The 20,604-nt window shown below is 39.4% G+C and overlaps 1 protein-coding gene across 11 annotated transcripts in view; it reads right to left on the minus strand.

Moving 5' to 3' along the window:
* si:ch211-285f17.1 (sickle tail protein homolog) overlaps window positions 1–20,604 on the minus strand; it is a 287,428-nt gene that overhangs the window by 186,681 nt on the left and 80,143 nt on the right. For 4 of the 11 annotated variants that reach the window (XM_069191586.1, XM_069191585.1, XM_015353451.2 and 1 more), the window contains exon 1: window positions 9,342–9,985. The exons of 2 other annotated variants lie outside the window; for them this stretch is intronic. In XM_069191586.1, coding sequence (XP_069047687.1) covers window positions 9,342–9,561 — 220 coding nt within the window. In that variant the 5' untranslated portion in view covers window positions 9,562–9,985. Of the gene's footprint in view, window positions 1–9,341; window positions 9,989–20,604 lie in introns of those variants that run through there. 5 more of the 11 variants (XM_015353437.2, XM_015353436.2, XM_015353435.2 and 2 more) reach the window with 3 other exon arrangements.

Genomic DNA, 20,604 nt, shown 5'->3' on the forward strand with positions numbered 1-20,604 from the left:
ATGTAATCCCTGGAGTGTTCTTCATACGCAGGTCACATTATTCTATGGAGGAGACCACTGATGCAGCTCCTTCATTTTCGAACACGTCATGCTGCACGTAACACAAGAAGGAGACAAACAGCTGTGAGGCGGCTTGAGACTCCGAGTAACAGTGCTTAGACCGTGCTTCTCTACATACCCAGGACCATCCGGGGGGGCTGACATGAGAAACAAACTGACCCAGATGCTGCAACATTTATGATTAGGGACCCGAATCTAAATATCAATCCAAGCGCGGTTCTTGCTGTGCTGCACATGCATCATAACAAACAGCTCCACTGGGCAATTCTCCCCATTGTAAATGTTACACAGCGTTCAGGAACTATTAAATAACTTGTTTATTTATGTACATCGTTTGGGGAATAACAGCTGTCTGACCTAATCACTCACCACTGATTAGATGAAGAGCGTAATGTCTGTTTATGAAAAAAAAGTTACTTAAGATGCAGAATTTACAAACAACTGTTTGCACACACTTTGATATAAAAGGATCAAATTAAATAGGATTGTCAAATCAGTAGAGGAGGCAACCAAAAATAACAGAAATGCATGTATATTAGTCTAAAAGTTACAGAATGGCAAAGAGGACATTCTGCGATTTCCTTTTTGACTAAAGTGAAAATATTTTATTCACAAAAAAGAAAACGTTGTCATTTAAATGCTGATGACTTACATTCAGAGTTATTCGTTTTTTTTTAACAATGGAGAATGATGTATTTACAAATTCCTTTTATCGTTTCATGTGATTTGTCTGAATATTTCTTTTTTGGCTGATCTTGTCAGATGTCAGGAGCTACTGTAAGCAGTCTTGGGTCTGGTCAGTACTGGGGATGGGAGGCCTCTAAGGAAAAAGCGGGTTGGTGCTGTACTGTACGAGGTGTTGGGGGACCTGCAGGTGAGACTTCTTCCTCTGGAACAGTTTTCAAACCCGGGACACTGTGCTGTAGGAGGGACTGTCCTTCAGATGAGATATTAGATCAAATGTCTGACTCCTGAGGTATTAAAGATGACGAAGATGACACCTGACACTGTTTGTAAGAAGAGAGGTGTTAAGTCTGGTGTTCTGGCTAAAATCCACTCTGTGCCGGTACAGTCTGGCCTAGCTAATGCTCCGCCTTAATTCAACTGGTAAAGCAGCTTATTTCACCTCTGTACCTGATCTGCAGGATGGTGGGGCTGGAGATATTTACAGTAAGTGCTGAAGCTCAGTGGCGGATGAAGTGAGCCCTGTTCTATATGTAAATCATTTTGGGATCCTTTGGGATGAAAAGTGCTATATAAATGCGAGGAATTTTTATTTCCTGACTGATAACTTCCCCAGACAAAATTAAGTTAATGTAAATTTCTGTTGGTCTCGGACACTGCTCACAGTTATTCAGCAGTGGGAGGAATCCTAGTTTTCTTGTTTGAACCTTGTGGACATGGTCTTTTACACAACCCCTAGGAAACCCACGTTTAACATATACAGTACGAAATGTGCAAGTCCCAGTAAAGCCTCCGTTCCTGATAAATTATTGGAGCACTGCATAGGAGTAAAGTATTTATTGATCCTCTCTGTCAGTAAAATCAATTAGAATTCAAAGGGAAACCATATATCAGTTCAAAGTACAGTGGATTTGAATTTTGAATAATTATAATGAAGTTATGTGCATTAAACTGAGTTAATTATTAATCAAGCTTTCATTATCCAAAATGTTGACACACTAGTCAATAGAATCTGCATTATAATTAATTTGTCAAAATATTCTCCGTTGTAGCTGTGTAACAGCACTCCCCAAACAAAATCCCACCACAGCAGCATTTTGGTGAGCAATATCAATTTTGTGTGACACATTAGCAAAGCGATTAGGGTTTTTTAATTTTCTCTAACAAAACATACATTAATGTCTTCAAAGAAAACTGAATAAGTTTTATGTGTAAATGAAAGACTTGTACAGTACTTTTAGTGAAATAGACTGAAATGTATGTATCTCAGTAATGTAGACAAGCTGCAATATGTAGATCATGTTTTTAAATTTCAATCTGTACCTGGACATAAGAAATTCCTTCCTCTGTTTTAAACATGTTATCTATTATATTGAAGAGAAGATGTAGAATTTAAGTATTTTAAACTGAGGCATGTTTTCAACTTTTTAACTTTCAGGACCTGTGAAGGGCACTGCAGCAGTAGTCTTGATTTTATCATTTAGACTTTCTCAGGACCGCGACCCTCACCAGGAAAAGCGAAGTGAAAATGGATGGATGGATGGACTTTCTCAAGAGTCAGGACTCACAGCATGATCCTGTGGTGCACAAGGTTAACTGTGGTGCCACCACAACCTTTCTGTCAACTGCTCATGCGATTCTGAGGACTTGCCAACAACTTGTTCTGCGTCATGAAGCATAGAAAGAATACACTGGGTGATGCCTACAACAGCAGCAGGAGTCAAAGAAGGACCTCCTAACATAGAGGCAGTAGTTTAACTGAAGCACAGCGTCTACCGCCTTTGGAGTGAAAAAAAAATCATTAGGTTCTCATAATGTAAAAACTCCAGGCTAAACATATAAACACTGTTAGCAGATCTAAGGAACCCCATTATGAGAAGATCAATAACTAGGAGTAAATGAGAGGAAGGGGTTTAAGATTCATGTTTTACTTTGAACACTTAAATGTACCTCCAGACTTTCTGTTTAATTATAAAGATTGCAGATCCCCCAAATTTAGAACGGCTTCAATGTTCTTTTAAATCTGATTAATCCCAGAGATTTGCACTCTAAAAAGGATGGGAAGCTCGACTGTACCTCGGACTCTCAGAACGATGCCTCTGGCAGAGTGTCTGATGCAGGAGTGGTCAAAGGGTAGGAGCCAGACAAAAGCTGATCCTCCAGGGATTTTGATTTTAGAACTAACACTTCCAGTCCATAAAAAAATATTTTTGTGATTCAGACAAAAAGAACTCCAGCAGACTGGGAAGACATCTTACTGTCTTTCCTACTACAATTTGATGATGATAGTGTTTTTTGTTTAATATCATTTCCAGTAAATGTCATAATGCACAGCGTACCCACTTGATCTCTAAGGTCTCACTGGCTTACCCTTCCAATATTAGGGAAAATACAGTACTTAATGTTTTTATTAAATGTTTTTTTGTTAAAATTAATCATTTCTCATAATATCCCCCTCAAAATTATACTGTTGCAGAAACTATGAAAATGATTGGGAATTTATACAAACGATGCCCTATTTAGAAAATAATTTATCTCAAATCCAGACATTATAATTATTATACACAGTGTGCGAGGATCAGACTAAGGTTATTGGCTTAACAAGAAAGCCAATGACTGCACTACCAAAAGGCCTGCTACCTGTATCAGTGGTCAACCATCAATTAAAATATGTAATGTCACGTTTTCATTCACATCCTCCTTTACATTCTTGAACCCTTGAAAGTGTCCAGCCTGAGAATTCAGATTTCGATGAAAAGTATTTGGGTTAAAAAATACGAATGCATCTTTCCTGATTCTGCCAGATGGGAAATCACACGCACGTGAATACAGTGAAACTCACGGTGTATATCCAGCCTAGTGAGATTTCAGGGTTCACAGAGAAGTGATGACAAAAGGTTTTTTTCACATGACAAAACGGTCCTGGCAGCTGTTGTAACGGTCAGCTATTCCCCTTCTTAGCAAGCCAGCACTTCTCAAAGTCTGCCAGCGGTAATCTTCCCAGCCACTCTGCGGCAGCCTGAAGATGTCTTCAGATGTTTGTTCTCAACATCTGACAACTGTTGTTGCATCAACATACTGTAGTTAAAACATCGGGCCACATCCAAACTGCAGGCACCTGCCAATCACAAATTACAGACCACACTGGATACTGATACTGAGCCACTGGGATAGGAAGAGCAGTCTTCATACAAATAGAAAGCTCAGATCAGATTTGGGGTTTGTTACCCATGACTAAGAATGGGTTAGTTCTGTTTTTCTGGGCCAGGCTATGAACTGTTTTGAGTCTTTTCACACCTCATGTGTTTACAGTAAAAGTGAGAATGTTTTAACTCAAAGTGGTAAGCCTCCTCAACTGACTGAAGCGTCTATACACAGGTTTTATTACTTATTTATCAACACATGCTTCAAAATGTTGGCTTAAAAAACAACAAACTGCTCTTTTTCCAGCTGTAGACTGTACAGACAAACAGAAATGAATTACAATGATATTCAACCAGGACCTGGAAAACAAATCATTAGACCTTTCACTTGTGCCAGGTATTTGGTAAATATTAGTTTACACAGCTGTAAATACCAAAAGTCTCCTGTAACAAAAATATCTTTAACTCCCTCCAGGTGCAAGCTCTAGAGAACAGCACACTGTGTTACAGAACCACAATTGTTCTCATTCTGCTCAGCAGGGAGAACACATCTCCTTTAACAAAGCCATAATCACAGGCTTACTGTATACAGGTGGGATGAAAACAATAATATATTTATATTAAATAGGTCGTAAGCTACTATCATTTTTTGAAAATACAGTTTGATTTTGGTCAGAGATAAAATAGAATTATTCAAGAGATCTAAATGTATAGTATTATTTCATTTCTAAACATGGGTACAGTGTACTGTACATCTTCCACAGCTTGTTAATGACATGCAATTAATCAGCACAGGCCCTCACTACAATTTTAATGATGCATTTAACACACTGCCAATGTATTCCATCTTAACAGAAATGCAATTTCTTGAAAACCAAGTTTTATTGAAGTTATTTTAAGTGCTTATAAATAAATTTTATTATTATAATTGTTATTCTCTAAATTAAAGTATTAACGCCACCTATTCCAAATCCATGTATATTCCTAATGTGACATCTTATCCCATGTATAAAGCTTCATACACTGAGTGGTTTCTCAAAGAGACAGGCAAGGAATGATGCCCAACAGCCCCAAGCCACTAACCTGTATGTATACTTAAGACAACAAGATGTGTCAGGCAAGTACCTATCAGGGATTTTACACTTTTTAACATTCTGAATAAACATACATGTTGTCTCTTGCGAGAAATGAGAAAACACACATCACAACATGACAGAATGGTGATGCACTTTAAAAAAAAGTCAGCTTGCAGTAGAATGAGCTGGCCTATTTAACAAGCCTTCAATGAGCTTTGACAGGACAGTAATTTCGTTAGTATCCACATAAACAGCTTTACCATTGTTAAACAGGGAGTTTAACAGCATGAGTAGAAAAGATATCCTATGGAGTTACAGTACTTAATAATCATGTAGGAGCTCTTTAAACTAGGCTGAACCACTGAATAACACACTGTGTCTGTATCATACCCCACACTGATATGCATGAAAACTTTGCATGGCATAGCTCGCTGAGTTTTTTCAGTGGTCAGCATTTATCTGAACTAAAATCACAGATTATCCTTGGGAGTTAGATTGCTTGCCTTTGAGATGTCCCATTGCCCTGATGAATAGCATTAATGTAACCCATTGTCTTGTTTAAGTCTTCTTCAATGAACATTCTCTTAGTTTTACAACTGCTTTTAAGCTGCGTTTTACAGGATGGGAATTAAAAGCCTACAGCACATTAACAAGTAACATATGTGTAAGGTACTGGGGTAATTTCCAGTAAAAAGCCTTAATTGACCTAACCAAATACCAGGCCACCTATTCAGAATGCTTTACCAAAAGACTTAGACTTACAGTATGTGAAAAACTATACAGGTAATACAGTTCATTAATGGGCCATTGAACATGATGAAGCCAAAAAAACTATTTCTGTAAAAACAGGTAAATACATGCCTTGGATAACGAGAGGAAGTCGTTAGAACTCTTAAACTAGGCATTGTCTGTGCGAATTCCTCCCACGTACACAAGCAAAAGTATCCAGATTTTGAACACAGGTATGTTACAGGAAAAATAAACACTCAAGATCCTGTAAGGACAAATCCCATATAAAACCGTATCTGCCTCCAATAATTAAAAAAAGAAACTTGGCTGTCCATCACTTGATGAATAAAGGCTCCACACTCAACGGTGTGTGCTTTTTAAAATTCTCGTAGAGCCGGAGGACATTCTGAGGAAACCACTGCTGAACAGGGTGCTTTATCTGCTGACTTTTCCCCCAACCTTAACCCTTTTGTTCCACCCTTCCCCCTGCACACACACCATCAGTCACACTCAGCCAAATAAGGTGTCATCGCTGTCTTGCCTTCCAGTCAGCTCTGGAGCCTGACAAACCCTTCCTGTAACATAGACATTGGAATGTTAACTTCAGGGGCCCAGGTGCTGGTGAGCAAATAACCTTTGAACAGACCCTGGCTGCACAACACAGCAGCACAGCCACTCCTAAAAAAGTTTGTTAAACCAGAGGTGGTTCTGCCCTAATTGAGTTCTTAAGGCTTCCACGGCTAGAAGTAAGCATTTCTCTTTCTTGAGTCGGGAGTGCTCCAGATACAAACACTCTCGTTCCCTACCTGGTGCTGAGGCTCACTGCCAGAAACATTGGTAGATAACTTGGAGCACTAACGGCGTACCTTTTAAGAGACGCACGCATACTGATGGGGAAACCACGACAACGTTATAAAAATGTAACCTGACCCCTGAGCTCCTTAAACGTTTAAGTCTGTTTTTTGATGGAAGTTAAAAATGCCCTAACAAACAGAAATGTGTGTGTGTGTTTTTTTTACAAGTGTTACCTCGAGCTAGGTCAAGATAATGATTAAGCCCTTTTCATTACAAAATATTTCCAGGCTGCCCCTGCACAAAAGACAAAGGGCCTAATTTTCCCTGTGGGCAAACTGTGTGGAAACTACCCATCTAAGTCATTTACTGTAGAGTGGGCAGAGAGCCTACAGCTTGCCCACACTGAAAACAAGAACCAGTGTGTATGGACGAAATATACTTCTTGCTGGATGTTTGAAAAAAGTTGTGTGTAGGAGAACAAGCTTGCATCATGCTTCCAGTGATTGTGATTTTCAAAGTGAGGTCTTAAAGGATAAGCAAGCCTTTCAAGCAAGTAAAATCCAGGCAGTTTCTAGACACTGTCAGCAGAGAAGGATTTACACATGCTAGAAATGTCAGTCTTCAATGAGGCTGTGCAGACATCCTTAATGTTTTAAGACGACTTTCATGTTCCACAGACCCCCACCACTGCAGACATATCCCTGTTCTGCTTCTTCTCAAGGAACTGCAAGCTAGTCTGTTTTGTATTCAGTACGTCTGCATTGAAAACTTTAAAACACAATCTTTAGCTCTCTTATACCTGTGTGCTCCTTAGTCTGTTTAAAAGGTTAAATATAAACACTTTATAGATGGTGCATTTCATAACTTCCCCTTTTAACTGGGTTAAGCATCCCAAATTACACCTTCACCACCACAGTTTTAAAGAAATGTAAGGCAAAGATGCAGCAGTTTTATCCTTTCCACTAACAGAGTCAAGCACAGCCTCACACACAATCCCTTTAGGAGCAAGTAATAGGTTTATCCCATGCTGAAAAGAGAAGAGAGAAAACACAACGTTTCGGCCTTTAAACACAGCCTACACAAGTGGGAAAACAACTGTTCTATGATCAAAAGAAACATTCAAGAAAGAGGCTAGTGTTTATTAATGGAACTAATCAGGCTCCCAGACATTTCTTAACTGCTTATGTTAATCAGAAGTAATGTATTACTGATCGTTTGAAGTAATACATGAAACAAAGTACAGTTTGCCTCTCCTTCATCATGCTAATAAATAACTACTTGAGTCTGCTGTGCTGCCTGGTACTGACACCACTAACATCACAATGGGAAACGTTTGTTTGAGAAACTACACTCATTTCAGCTAAGATCCAGTAAACCGATATACAAAAGGCCAAGATTGCTTCTCAGCAGGGTCTCACCTACTGTAATATTTAAAAAAAATTCCAATATCTAGTGCATTCTTATCTTCAGTGCATTCTTGTCCATGGTTCTTTGTTATTGTAACTGCCATCACTTTAAAATAAATTCAGATTTCCAGCAATACACACAAGAAACAGCACATTGTGTTTCAAATAGTGATGCTGCTCATTTAAAATAACTGCTGATTGAGGATCCTTCTTCAGAACCAGATGTTTAGCATGATTCCATTTTAAAATGGAATTTAAGACCTGCTGTGATGAGACATCTGGTTTTCAGAAGGGACGTCTTGTAATAAACTGATTTACTGGAGGGTGGGACTGTGGCATAGGCAGGTAAAGTTGCCCAAGGTCAGAAAATGGATATCAAAGTTAGAAACTTAGCTGTGACTGAATATTAGGATGTCTTGGCATTTTATTAACCCTAAGTTGGGGCCAGTGGAAAAAAAACTTTCTTATTTGAATTGGTCAGAAATGCAAAAAAAAAAAAAGAGAAAAACATCAATATTGATTGATCATTTGTATATTACAATGAGAAAGAGAAACAAAATAAGTGCAACTGTTTAAAACATACAAGCTATACTTTAAAAGGCATTCTCATTCAAACTAATTTCCCCAGTGTTTTCTGCAGGCAGAGCTCAACAAGACTGACAAAGCATGTTGTTAATTTAGAAAGCTTATCTCTTATCTGTGAATCCTGTGGCCATACCCAACTTGCACAAATTTAGGCAGAAGGAGTCATTTAAGACATGGCTGTAAACCTGAAACCTTACACTTGCATTCTGTGCTAGCATTTCTTAAGTTACCTGTTTAATGCTATAGGAAGCCTCGTTACTTTTCATAACCATGAGTTACGCAAAAACAATTAACTGGCCATTTTAAAACTGCAGCACCTCCAGGATTAATGCAATTCCACTGAAGAAACATAATGTTCGAGGAAAGTACCTAATCAGCCACATCATCTATCTAACCCCCAAAAAATCTAACCCCAGTTTAATCCACCCCTCACTGTGAGGGGATTCAGAAAACAATGTGTCCTGTAGGCTCATGTGATTTGCAGTCACAAAGTGCCTTGCAGTGCTGTGGACAAAATAGGAAACATAACTGCTGGGATGCTCTGATTTCACAGCACAATTTGGGGTTAAAATGGAGAAAAACAGTCCTGCTGCACTGAACATCACCGCCACCAAAAAAACATAGGGACCCAGGTACAGACACACAGAGGTCGACAACTATCACAGTGACTGCAAACACAAACATGAGAATGAACTTCAGGGCACTGCAATTTGGGCACCACAAACTGCTCTGGGAACCGTTTTTCACACAGAACAGACAAGTGTAACTCAGACTGGCCCCAGGACTTTTCAATGCACTGCTGTACTCCACAGTACAGTATGTTCACCACTCCTGTAACCTCTCAGCACTTGAGGGAATCCTACCTTTTGGGTGACCGATTCTCCTGTGAGAAGCCACATCTTCCATCTGCACCTGCTGCTGCGGCTTGTTTTTAACCAGGTTCCCCTCACTGCCAGCTCGCAGCAGCTTTTCACCTAAGCTGATTGTTTTGGATCGGCTGTTGAAATTTTCCTTCCTGGCCGACGGGAGCTTGGACATGGCACCAGCTGATGAGGGTCTTGCTAAACGCGAAGGCTTGGACATCTTGCCTTGCTGAGAGTCCGGATTTACTTCCAGCCCTTCTGTATCTGCTCCCGTCCAGTCCTCTCCGGCTGTGTCGTGCTGTAATAATCCCTACTCTCTGGGTCCCGTTTCGGAAAGTTGACGATGGGGATGGAGGTGAGGGGAGAGCTGGTTGTTTGCTTTGGAAGTTGCGCTCCTGCAGCTGGATTAACATGCCCTGCCGTTGGAGCTCATCTCCCCTTCAAAACAAAAAAGGCACTGTGTGGTCGGCAGACAGTTATCAGACCTGTGGAATGTGAGGATGTTGCTGGGATAAAAGCAGATGAATAATCTGCCCCTGTGTCAGTGAATCCTGCCTTTTTCTCCCTCTCTCTCTCTCTCTCTGGCTCGCTCCCTATCTCACGGCACACTGAAGAACAGATGCTCTGTCAGTGGCTGTTAAAACCCTCTAGCAAGCACAGACTAGACACAGGGCAGAACTACAGCCGAGCAAAACATTCCAACAGAGCCCGCCTCCTCAGGTATACCAGCAGGAAGCCAATCCAGATGTGAGCTTTTTTCTCGCAAGCCAGCCTGTTATTCTTACAGCTTCACAAGCCGGCCAGAGGATTTTTGCCAGCTTGTATCACTTTTTCCCCCCTTTGCTTTGTGGACTCTGCATGCAAACTCCAAAAATAAGTGAATTGTTTGTGAGCAGGAGCTCCTGGAGACACAGTTGTACGCCGTGAAAAGCAGTTAAGAAACATTAATTAAAAGAAGAGTGGGGTTATCATTCAGCCACTGCATGCAGTTGTGCCTCACTTCTGTGCAACATAAAGCTAATGAGACATAAAGATGTTCAGTCATGTGTGCTGCTCTGATAGGCTGGTGCAGTAAGACTTGCCTGTAGTGTGTAGTGTGCAGAAAAAACACTTCAGCAGTGGATTATTCTGGTGCTGGAATGCTGAGGCACTGAGTTACATCTTAAACAAACTCATCCGTGAATCACTATTTGTATAGAGATTTAACTGAAAATACAACTTTTTTATTATTGCATTTGTAAGTAAAAACAATAATACTTTATTGTTACTATAAACAATACTATTCACAGTGTTGTACCTCAGAGAAGAAATTGAACCTATTTTTCTGAACATCACTGTGAATGTTTAGAGCTTGAAGTCTACAAAGAAAAACATTAGCAATGTAAAATCTTTTTTTTTTCAGACTCAGTTTGGGGAATCACATCTTTTGACACCTACAGACATGCTCCTTAACTACATACTGCATGACTTTTTGATGTGTCAAGCATGACTGTCCACAGTTTCAGAAGCTGTTATCAAGCAACTGAGACCCCAGGTAACCCACATCAAAGTGGATGATTAAGAGCTGAGAGTCCTCCCCCAGGACCATTTTATCAGAGGAAAGAATCTTTATCAACACTTCCAAAAGGCTCGTCAAACTGTGAAAACAGTCACTGGACATGCTAGGATTGGCACCGGTACTATTCTGAGGTGTCTAAGCGAAAGAGAAATCCATTCTTGAAAGCCTGCTCAGCACTCCCGTCTTGCTCCAGGAGACGGGATGATCCATGATCTCATATAGAGTTTATAAGAAGCGTTCAGGAGGAGGTCAAACACTAATCTCACCCATTACTGCCTAACTTCATTTAAATATCATGCTTCTTGGTCACTTGCTTGCGTGTTTTCTTCATATATATACTTATGTATACTGTAGGCTGTCTCAGCCAGAGTTTGCCGAGTTACCCCATTAAAGCTCACTAACTGAGCTTTCTACGCCCTAATTAAGGTTTGACTGAACTACTGAATAATTATTTCTGGTACATAATTAATTGTTAGGTTTGCGTTTTTCAAAAGCTGCCCCAGACCCCAAATGGACACTAAGTGGGAGATCATAAGAACATGGAATGAAAATTTTAAAAAAGATTGGTCTCAGAAATGGAGTAGACTTGAGCAGGTCACTGTGGCTATGCCTCTTCTTACTGTGAGAGGCAGACACAACTGGTATTGAAAGTAACTTTTTCACCTGTTCTTGCGTAAGCACGTAACGCACAAACAGCAAAGGTTAGTTTCACTTGAAATGACATCTGAATAAAATTACAGTACTCTCTAATGACTGCAAACTAATGAAAACCAGAACATCAGATTATACCTATGTAATGTTAATAGCTGCTTTTCCTGGAGAGCTATGTACAGTAACAGGAAAACAATTTTATTTTCAGTGAGGCAAAAAAAAGTCTGGGATCTGTGCTTTTATCTGTAACACAATAAAAAAAATATATAATAATGGCAATTTCACAACACAATGATAAGCAATCTTCCCCAAGCTTGATGTATACCATGTAGTTGACTTCTGGTCTGTAATATGAATCTCTGAAAGGCCAGCGAGAAAACAAATGTGTAAAAATGGAACAAAATTGAAAGACATTTAAATCCTGTGTGAGTCTCCAGTGAATGCCAGACTAATTATCTGGTGATAAGGACTGCTGACTGCTGAAATGCAAACCCAAAGTGGCTAAGGAGAGGTAATACTCCACAATAACAACCTATTTTACGGGAAAAGTGGGCATCTGAAAACCAGCACAGGGACTACTATGCTAGCATACAACAAGAATTTTGTGTTTAAGCATACATGCTATTTCATGTTCATCTATGCCAAGCAAGTTCTTAAAAGAGCTTGTATGATGAATGTTTTCAGTTCCTTGTATAGTAATTATTCTAAACGTTTCATATATTTAGCAGGTACTTTTCAAACCTATTTTCAAGTGAATTGATGCTCAGTATTATTCTATAATCCATCCATTTGATATATTACCACTATTCCAGTTATTCTGGTAGGGTAGGTAGAAAGATGAAGACTGTCCGGGAGGAGCAAGGAAGGATTGATTAAAACCGATCCCTTATGTAGCTGGGAGAGCAGAAAATAAGTGACAGACCACAGGAAAAACAACAGCAAACAGCAGGATCCACAGAGACTGACACCCAGGGAGAGCTGCGGCCTTGCTTACTGCTACGCCACATTGCACATGAATAGAAGTTTTATTTTTACAATAATTCCCGACTTACCACCAGACTGGCACATCCCCACTAATAAACGTTATAAATAATCTCTGTGCAATCGTAACGATCTTTTCAAGATGGCGCCGTTTATATTGTTGATGTTGTTTATTATTTTTTATTTCTAAAGGGGAGCATTATTTCAATTACATTTACAACTTAAAAGCTGCAAATTGCTGTGTGAAGTTTTGATAATCATTCATATTAGGTATACAGTTTCCCGCTGATAAATTCTGAGGACATAGAGACGCACAGCTCCTCTGCAGAATTAATTCTGGTTTAAATGGAGTGAAGCAGGTTACTGGGCCAGGCCATCAGCTACAGTGAGTGCGAAATTTGCACAGAAAGGGAGAAGGAACCAACATTTTGGTGCGGACATACAGTGCCTTGCGAAAGTATTCGGCCCCCTTGAACTTTTCAACCTTTTGCCACATTTCAGGCTTCAAACATAAAGATATTAATTTTTTATTTTATGTGAAGAATCACCAACAAGTGGGACACAATTGTGAAGTGGAACGAAATCTATTGGATTTTTGAAACTTTTTTAACTAATAAAAAAATGAAAAGTGGGGCGTGCAAAATTATTCGGCCCCCTTGCGTTAATACTTTGTAGAGCCACCTTTTGCTGCGATTACAGCTGCAAGTCGCTTGGGGTATGTCTCTATCAGTTTTGCACATCGAGAGACTGAAAATCTTGCCCATTCTTCCTTGCAAAACAGCTCGAGCTCAGTGAGGTTGGATGGAGAGCGTTTGTGAACAGCAGTTTTCAGCTCTTTCCACAGATTCTCGATTGGATTCAGGTCTGGACTTTGACTTGGCCATTCAAACACCTGGATACGTTAATTTGTGAACCATTCCTTTGTAGATTTTGCTGTATGTTTGGGATCATTGTCTTGTTGGAAGATAAATCTCCGTCCCAGTTTCAGGTCTTTTGCAGACTCCAACAGGTTTTCATCCAGAATGGTCCTGTATTTGGCTGCATCCATCTTCCCCTCAATTTTAACCATCTTCCCTGTCCCTGCTGAAGAAAAGCAGGCCCAAACCATGATGCTGCCACCACCATGTTTGACAGTGGGGATGGTGTGTTGAGGGTGATGAGCTGTGTTGCTTTTACGCCAAACATATCGTTTTGCATTGTGGCCAAAAAGTTCAATTTTGGTTTCATCTGACCAGAGCACCTTCTTCCACATGTTTGGGGTGTCTCCCAGGTGGCTTGTGGCAAACTTTAGACGAGACTTTTTATGGATATCTTTGAGAAATGGCTTTCTTCTTGCCACTCTTCCATAAAGGCCAGATTTGTGGAGTGTAAGACTGATTGTTGTCCTATGGACAGACTCTCCCACCTCAGCTGTAGTTCTCTGCAGTTCATCCAGAGTGATCATGGGCCTCTTGGCTGCATCTCTGATCAGTCTTCTCCTTGTCTGAGCTGAAAGTTTAGAGGGACGGCCAGGTCTTGGTAGATTTGCAGTGGTCTGATACTCCTTCCATTTCAAGATGATCGCTTGCACAGTGCTCCTTGGGATGTTTGAAGCTTGGGAAATCTTTTTGTATCCAAATCCGGCTTTAAACTTCTCCACAACAGTATTACGGACCTGCCTGGTGTGTTCCTTGGTCTTCATGATGCTCTCTGCGCTTTCAACAGAACCTTGAGACTATCACAGAGCAGGTGCATTTATACAGAGACTTGATTACACACAGGTGGATTCTATTTATCACCATCAGTCATTTAGGACAACATTGGATCATTCAGAGATCCTCGCTGAACTTCTGGAGTGAGTTTGCTGCACTGAAAGTAAAGGGGCCGAATAATTTTGCACGCCCCACTTTTCATTTTTTTATTAGTTAAAAAAGTTTCAAAAATCCAATAGATTTCATTCCACTTCACAATTGTGTCCCACTTGTTGGTGATTCTTCACATAAAATAAAAAAATTATATCTTTATGTTTGAAGCCTGAAATGTGGCAAAAGGTTGAAAACTTCAAGGGGGCCGAATACTTTCGCAAGGCACTGTATCTATTTGTACTAATCTTTTGTTTCCTTTAAGAATTTTTCTGACATGAATGTGTCCATTCTTTAAAGAATGACCACCATTTCTTCTTCCCTTAAATTAGTCTAACCCTCCAGTGGACCTCTTCCTGTTCAATCAAAGTCTCTCCCCCCTTGGGGCACACTTTAGGGCAAACTCCATTTATTATGCCATTCTGTTTTACTGTTTTCATTTTCCTGTATTGTTTGTTATGTATTTTTACCCTAAAATGTAGTCAAATTCCTGTAAATGTGCACTGTTAAGAATGATTTCTATTGAACATATGAAAGGTTACAGAAGAAATGAGGCTGTCCTGCCCATCTAACCTGTTATACAGCAGTAGTTAGTAGCTAACAGATTGAGGATCTAATCCAGCCATGTCTCGAAAGAAGCCAGGGTATCAGTTTCCTCAACAGCTAGGAACACACAATCTTGTTCCAGTCTCCCACAGCCCTGTGGGTAAGGACATGCCTCCTGTTCTTGGCTTGAAGTGCACTACCACATCGTCCTCGCTTGTGCCCTATTGAAATATTTCGCTATAATTTGTTATCTTCAAGTACAGTGATTTTCAAAACTGATGATAATGCGTAATTGTACTTTCTATATAGCTTTTTATTAGCCACAGTCTACTGTGTTTTTGTGTTTTCTACAATGTCCAAGTAATTATTCACTAATTATTCACAATTATTCATCTTTTCACACTCCAAAACATGAAAACCTTAGTCCCTCTGATAATTCATTATCACTAAAAAGAAAAAATAAACTTTGTTCTGAAATAGGAAATACTTTAGTAACAACCTAAAACTGCAGAATACACAATTGTTTCATTCAAGAGAATATTGGAATAAACAAAAAACAAGAAAATGCATATTTAGAATGCTCATTGTAATATTTTATATATCCAGTAGCTATAAAGCACAAGAGCAAAACTGCAACATATTACTATGAGTGGAGAGTATGTTGCAGTGGGGTAGCAATAAGTAAATAAAAGATGTTTACTAAAATGAAGAGTAGTAAACTAAATTGATATAAAGTGTAAATTATGTAAAACTGCAAAGGAATTAAAATTATCTTCTTAAATTAAACAAAATTGTATCTTTCAGCAGCTGATAACTTCAGAACATTTACGGTTTCAAAACACAAACCTTTCAAATATTTTTTAAAAGTCTTTTATATTGTCATATAAAGTCTTGAGCTAGTCATGTCACTAAAGCAACAACCCCAATACCGTATGAATTTTGACATGTAGTCAAAAACAAATCGCCTGTGTGTACTTTAAATGACAAAAATGAAAATTGCTCTTCTAGAAGAGATATGAACATTATTGTATGCTAACAATTTGGATAACCAAACAAAAGAATCATGAAAATGAAAGTATCATTGATGTGTCTGTACTTGTATTCAGGTGATCACAGTCAGAGTGCTACAGTACCATTATTTTCCTTCCAGTGTGGGCATGTAACCAGCTGGGATGTATAATCCTAAAAGTCCCATCAGTCACCTATCTCAAATAGAAAATGGCATTGCTATTCTCAACTCTCTTTTAAGGGAACATTTTCCATTATATAACACAGAGAAAGCACAGTGAGGAGTACAGTCAAGTCCAATACCAAGCATATAAAATACAAGAACTTTTAAAAACCCCATGCGGTGTTATAATGATAAACGTTTATAAGGACTCAAAATATTTCTTTTGCAATACAATTGTTGGTACTGTTTATGTTTTCATGTTTTACAAGAGACAAACTCTTGTAAAAGATTTAATGTTTTACAAGAGTTTACAGGTTTAGACAAGTTATGGAGAGAGAGACAGTTTCCCCGCCTTACCAGTATCAATTTGCTTCCCTGTTTAAAGAGAAAGAAGTGAGCTATGCATTTCATTTGCAGTGATTCATAGTTATTCTTATCCCCTGAAGCTTTTCCCCGCACTAATGACAGTGTTTCCACTCTCGTAGAGACCCTCCTCTCTGTGCAGAGCTCACCTCTGGATTAGTATGAGCCAGAGCTAAAACTGTATTCTCATTGTGAGCTGAGCTACATAAGTTTGTTTCCAGAGATCTCACACATAAACAGAGGCAGGGAAAAGAGGCAACTCATTCACTTGGTAAGGCAATTGACAAGACGCTTTGACAGAGGTTAAAGCAAGCAGTGAAGGAAATGGGTCTGAGTGATTCTCTGGTATTTTCTAATTAACTTACAGTGGTGTAGAGCCTAGTTCTGAGTCCAGGGCCAGTGGGTGTTATTCCAGGTCACTGAGGCTGTTCTATGGCAGTATCCACACAAAAAAGTCAGAGCGCTCTTAAGAACTTACTGACCTCTGCATATTTTATTTTTGCTGTAATTTGAAAGGTGATCTATATTTTTTTATTATTGGAAGTTATTGGAATGATTTGGCAGGGTCGCTTTCACTTGCCTTAGTAAGTTACATTTCTGTCAAACAAAGCTGAAAAAGGATTTTTTTCTCATATTATGGAGCTTACTGTAGCATACGGCACCATCTATACCTTCACATAACTTTGCACCAATAATATTTAAATAATTAAGCGATTCAAACTAAATTTGCACCTTGGAGCAGCCCCAGAATAAACTACGCATATTGCTCAGATTGACTTGACAAGCATGAAAAAAAGGCTGAGCTAAGTCATGCTCTACTGAGTAAGAATCTTTTCTTGTGTTTCAGTAGCTTCCCATGAACAATGTACTGAGGGTTCATTAGCATTTATTTCAAATGCAGTTCATCAGATGGGATATCTCTCATATTGCAGCGTTCGGCTGTCATTGTAGTTTCTGCCCACTACAGCTGTCACTCTGCTCACCCAGTGCATGACGATTGTGCTTTCAGAATGTGGTTTTCTGACTCTGCCTTCATGATAGAAACTGATGGCTTTGACACGTTTTGCGCAGATGATACGAGTGCTGATTGTGTAAAGACATCACTTGTCCCCGTTATGTCTCATGGACTTCAGTGGAGGGTATTTAAAGGGTGGCTCAAAGTACAAATCCCACAGGTTTTACTGCTGCAAGTCACACATCTTACTACATCAGGAGGCAGCGCAGAGCAAAGTTATAGGAGCCAGGGGGAAACGTCTAAAACTGATTTTCTGAACAGAAGTTGAATTGCCTAAATCAAAACTTCATTTTCTCCACTGGGTATCGTGAATTCGTATTCTTTGCCAAATTAAGATTATGACGAATGTCCGTGTCAAATGAGGCAGAGAAGAAAACAAGGAAGGGGAGAAAGAACAGTTGCACGTTCAGAATACATAGACATTATCTGAATGATGCATTCATTCTGCTGCTACTCTCATCAGTTACAGTACATCATCAACAAGGACCAGTGACATTACCTCCAGCATGCTTCACAGATGAGGTGGTGATCTCTGGAGCATCTGCAGTCCCTTTCCCTCTTCAAACTTTAACTTTTCCCTCACTTTGAAAAATGTGTATCTTGGCCTCATTTGTCCATAAAACGTTGTCGGTTCATCTTTGTCCAAGCAAATTCTGGAGCATGCCTGAGGTAATGTCATGGCCTGGGAATGCATGGTCGCCTCCGACTCACTCACTGTTACTGAAGGTGTAACTAAAGATGGCAGAAGCAGAATGAAGTCTGAAGTCTGCAGAGCCAATCTGTCTGCATGCAGAAGAACATGCTTCTATGTGTGTACCTACGTGTTGGGCAGTCCTTAACTGTGCAGAATAATAATGACCCAAAACACCCACAGCTGGTGTAACCAAGGAATTCATCACACACCAAAAGTGGAAAATCTAAGAGTGACCAAGTCTAACTGAGCAGCAATACACACAATGAAGAAAATATTGTCAGGACACCCCAAGAACAGACAGGAACTCAGAGTGGCTGCAGCAGGGATTTGGAAAACCATCTGAAATGATTGCACAGAGGTGCAAGTCACAGTAGGTCACAGATTTTTGTGACTTTTGCACTATGAAATGTACTTAATTTACAATGTCCCAATACATATACTGTAATCACTTGAAATCACTGAGTCTAACAAAATGTATCCTTTTGTTCTACAATGATTTACAATTTAGACACAGAACTGCCAAAAACTAAAAGATAAGTTAGATTGTCATTCCCCTATAAATCTCATGATAACAAATACAAATTGCTTGACTATACAATAAATCCAGAATAAATGTTTTGACTTTGTAGTACAAATACTTTTGGGGCACTGTTTTTTACAGGCTACAGGGTTTTAACTAAATAAGAAAAAGAGTTCAGTCTACTATACCTCACCTGTGGCTATCTGTTATAAATATGTTTTTGTATTTTCATTGCAAATACCTACAGTATGTAAACATGCACTAATGTTTCATTTTGTAGAAAATCAAAATTATGCATGGTGAGTGCACTGCTTACATTTGTCTGAAGTAGAGAAGAGTGTGTGTCATGAATCTCCATTAGACCAAAGCAGATACTGTATGAGTTCTGAATGATTTCCTTCACATTCCATCACAGTGATGCTCACAAAAAGACATGATGAGTCGCATTTTACCTGCAACACAATTTCTGTTGTACATGCTGAGGCACAATGTGATATGCGAAAAATGTTTCCATATATTTAAAAACTGCAAAAATTGCTTCAATGAAATAATAAAAACTCTATCAAAGTCTGTTTCTTCTTTAGCCTATTTAGGGTTTCAGACACTCACTTTGTCAAGTAATAGGACTATAAATTAAAGTCCTTGGGTTTACTGTCATCATAATCTCTTTTTAATAGCTGTTAGTCTATTTTCTGCATGCTCACATAGACCCTCGACGTGAAAAAAGCATACCAAGAAAGGCATGAATTTTGTCTCCAGCCCATGCCTTAGAGCGTGTACTTTCTTATTCCATTTTGTGCTAATGCTGTTTCTTATTGCAAACCTTTGCAGCTGTCAAGTCTGTTATTGTACCAAGTGAACCATAGACTGAGAAACTACTGCATAGGCCACAGAGAAATACATCTTAAAAGAAAATCAGACTTCATTTCTCTCTCCATTTTCAAATGAATAGATTAGATTATTTCATTTTCAATAATCCAAACAGATCCCAATAGACTTTTATCAAAATGTTTATACCAATATTCCACTCTTTTTGAACATACTAGAAAGATTCTTATTAATATTAACAAACTTGGGTTCTTTTTTACAAGTTCAGATCTCCAGGAACCACAATTTAGGTGATAATATTCTTCATAGTTAAAAAAATACTCAAATTAACAAGAACAATTAGTCTTGGTGCTCACTATTCAAATTAATTCCTCCATAAAGTCATACTTTCTATGATGATGTTTCTTTTGCAATGCATTCAGATTTGGGATCGAGTGTTTTTGATCAATGAGAAAATAAGAAAATCTCAGTAGATGAACACAAATTTAAAAGGGCAAGAACCTATTTTTTAAGGAAGGGGCTACAAAGGGACACTAGGGGGTGCCAAATTCGGGAATTGCATCTGTGAATACTTAGTTCCTGAGCTGGTGTACCTTCGGCAAAGATTTGTAATTTTGTAGATACCTGGTTCTTCTTCCCACAGACCCCAACGCGCGTCCTAGTGGTGGCTCTGGGGCTAAGGATCTGCGCTGGAAGGTTGCCGGTTCAAATCCTGCAGCTGGCAGAGGAATCCTACTCCGTTGGGCCCCTGAGCAAGGCCCCTGGAGCAAACCCCAACTGCTCCAGGGGTGCTGTACAATGGCTGACCCTGCGCTCTGACCCCAGGCTTCTCTCTCCCCATCTGTGTGTCTGCGTCTCATGGAGAGCAAGCTGGGGTATGTGAAAAGACGAATTCCTAATGCAAGAAATTGTATAGGGCTAATAAAGTGATGTTGCTGTTGTTGTTTATTATTCAACCACGTCCCTTGTCCTGCACCACACCGTCCAACCACCCCCCTACTTAAGGGCTCTTCACCTGCACCTCCTTGCTCAGTATTAAGTTTGTACTTATAGAGCTCCCCTTCGTTATAAACTCTTCGTCTGAGAAAAGCACCG

This window comes from Lepisosteus oculatus, chromosome 6 (assembly GCF_040954835.1).
Source record: "Lepisosteus oculatus isolate fLepOcu1 chromosome 6, fLepOcu1.hap2, whole genome shotgun sequence".
NCBI lineage: Eukaryota > Metazoa > Chordata > Actinopteri > Semionotiformes > Lepisosteidae > Lepisosteus > Lepisosteus oculatus.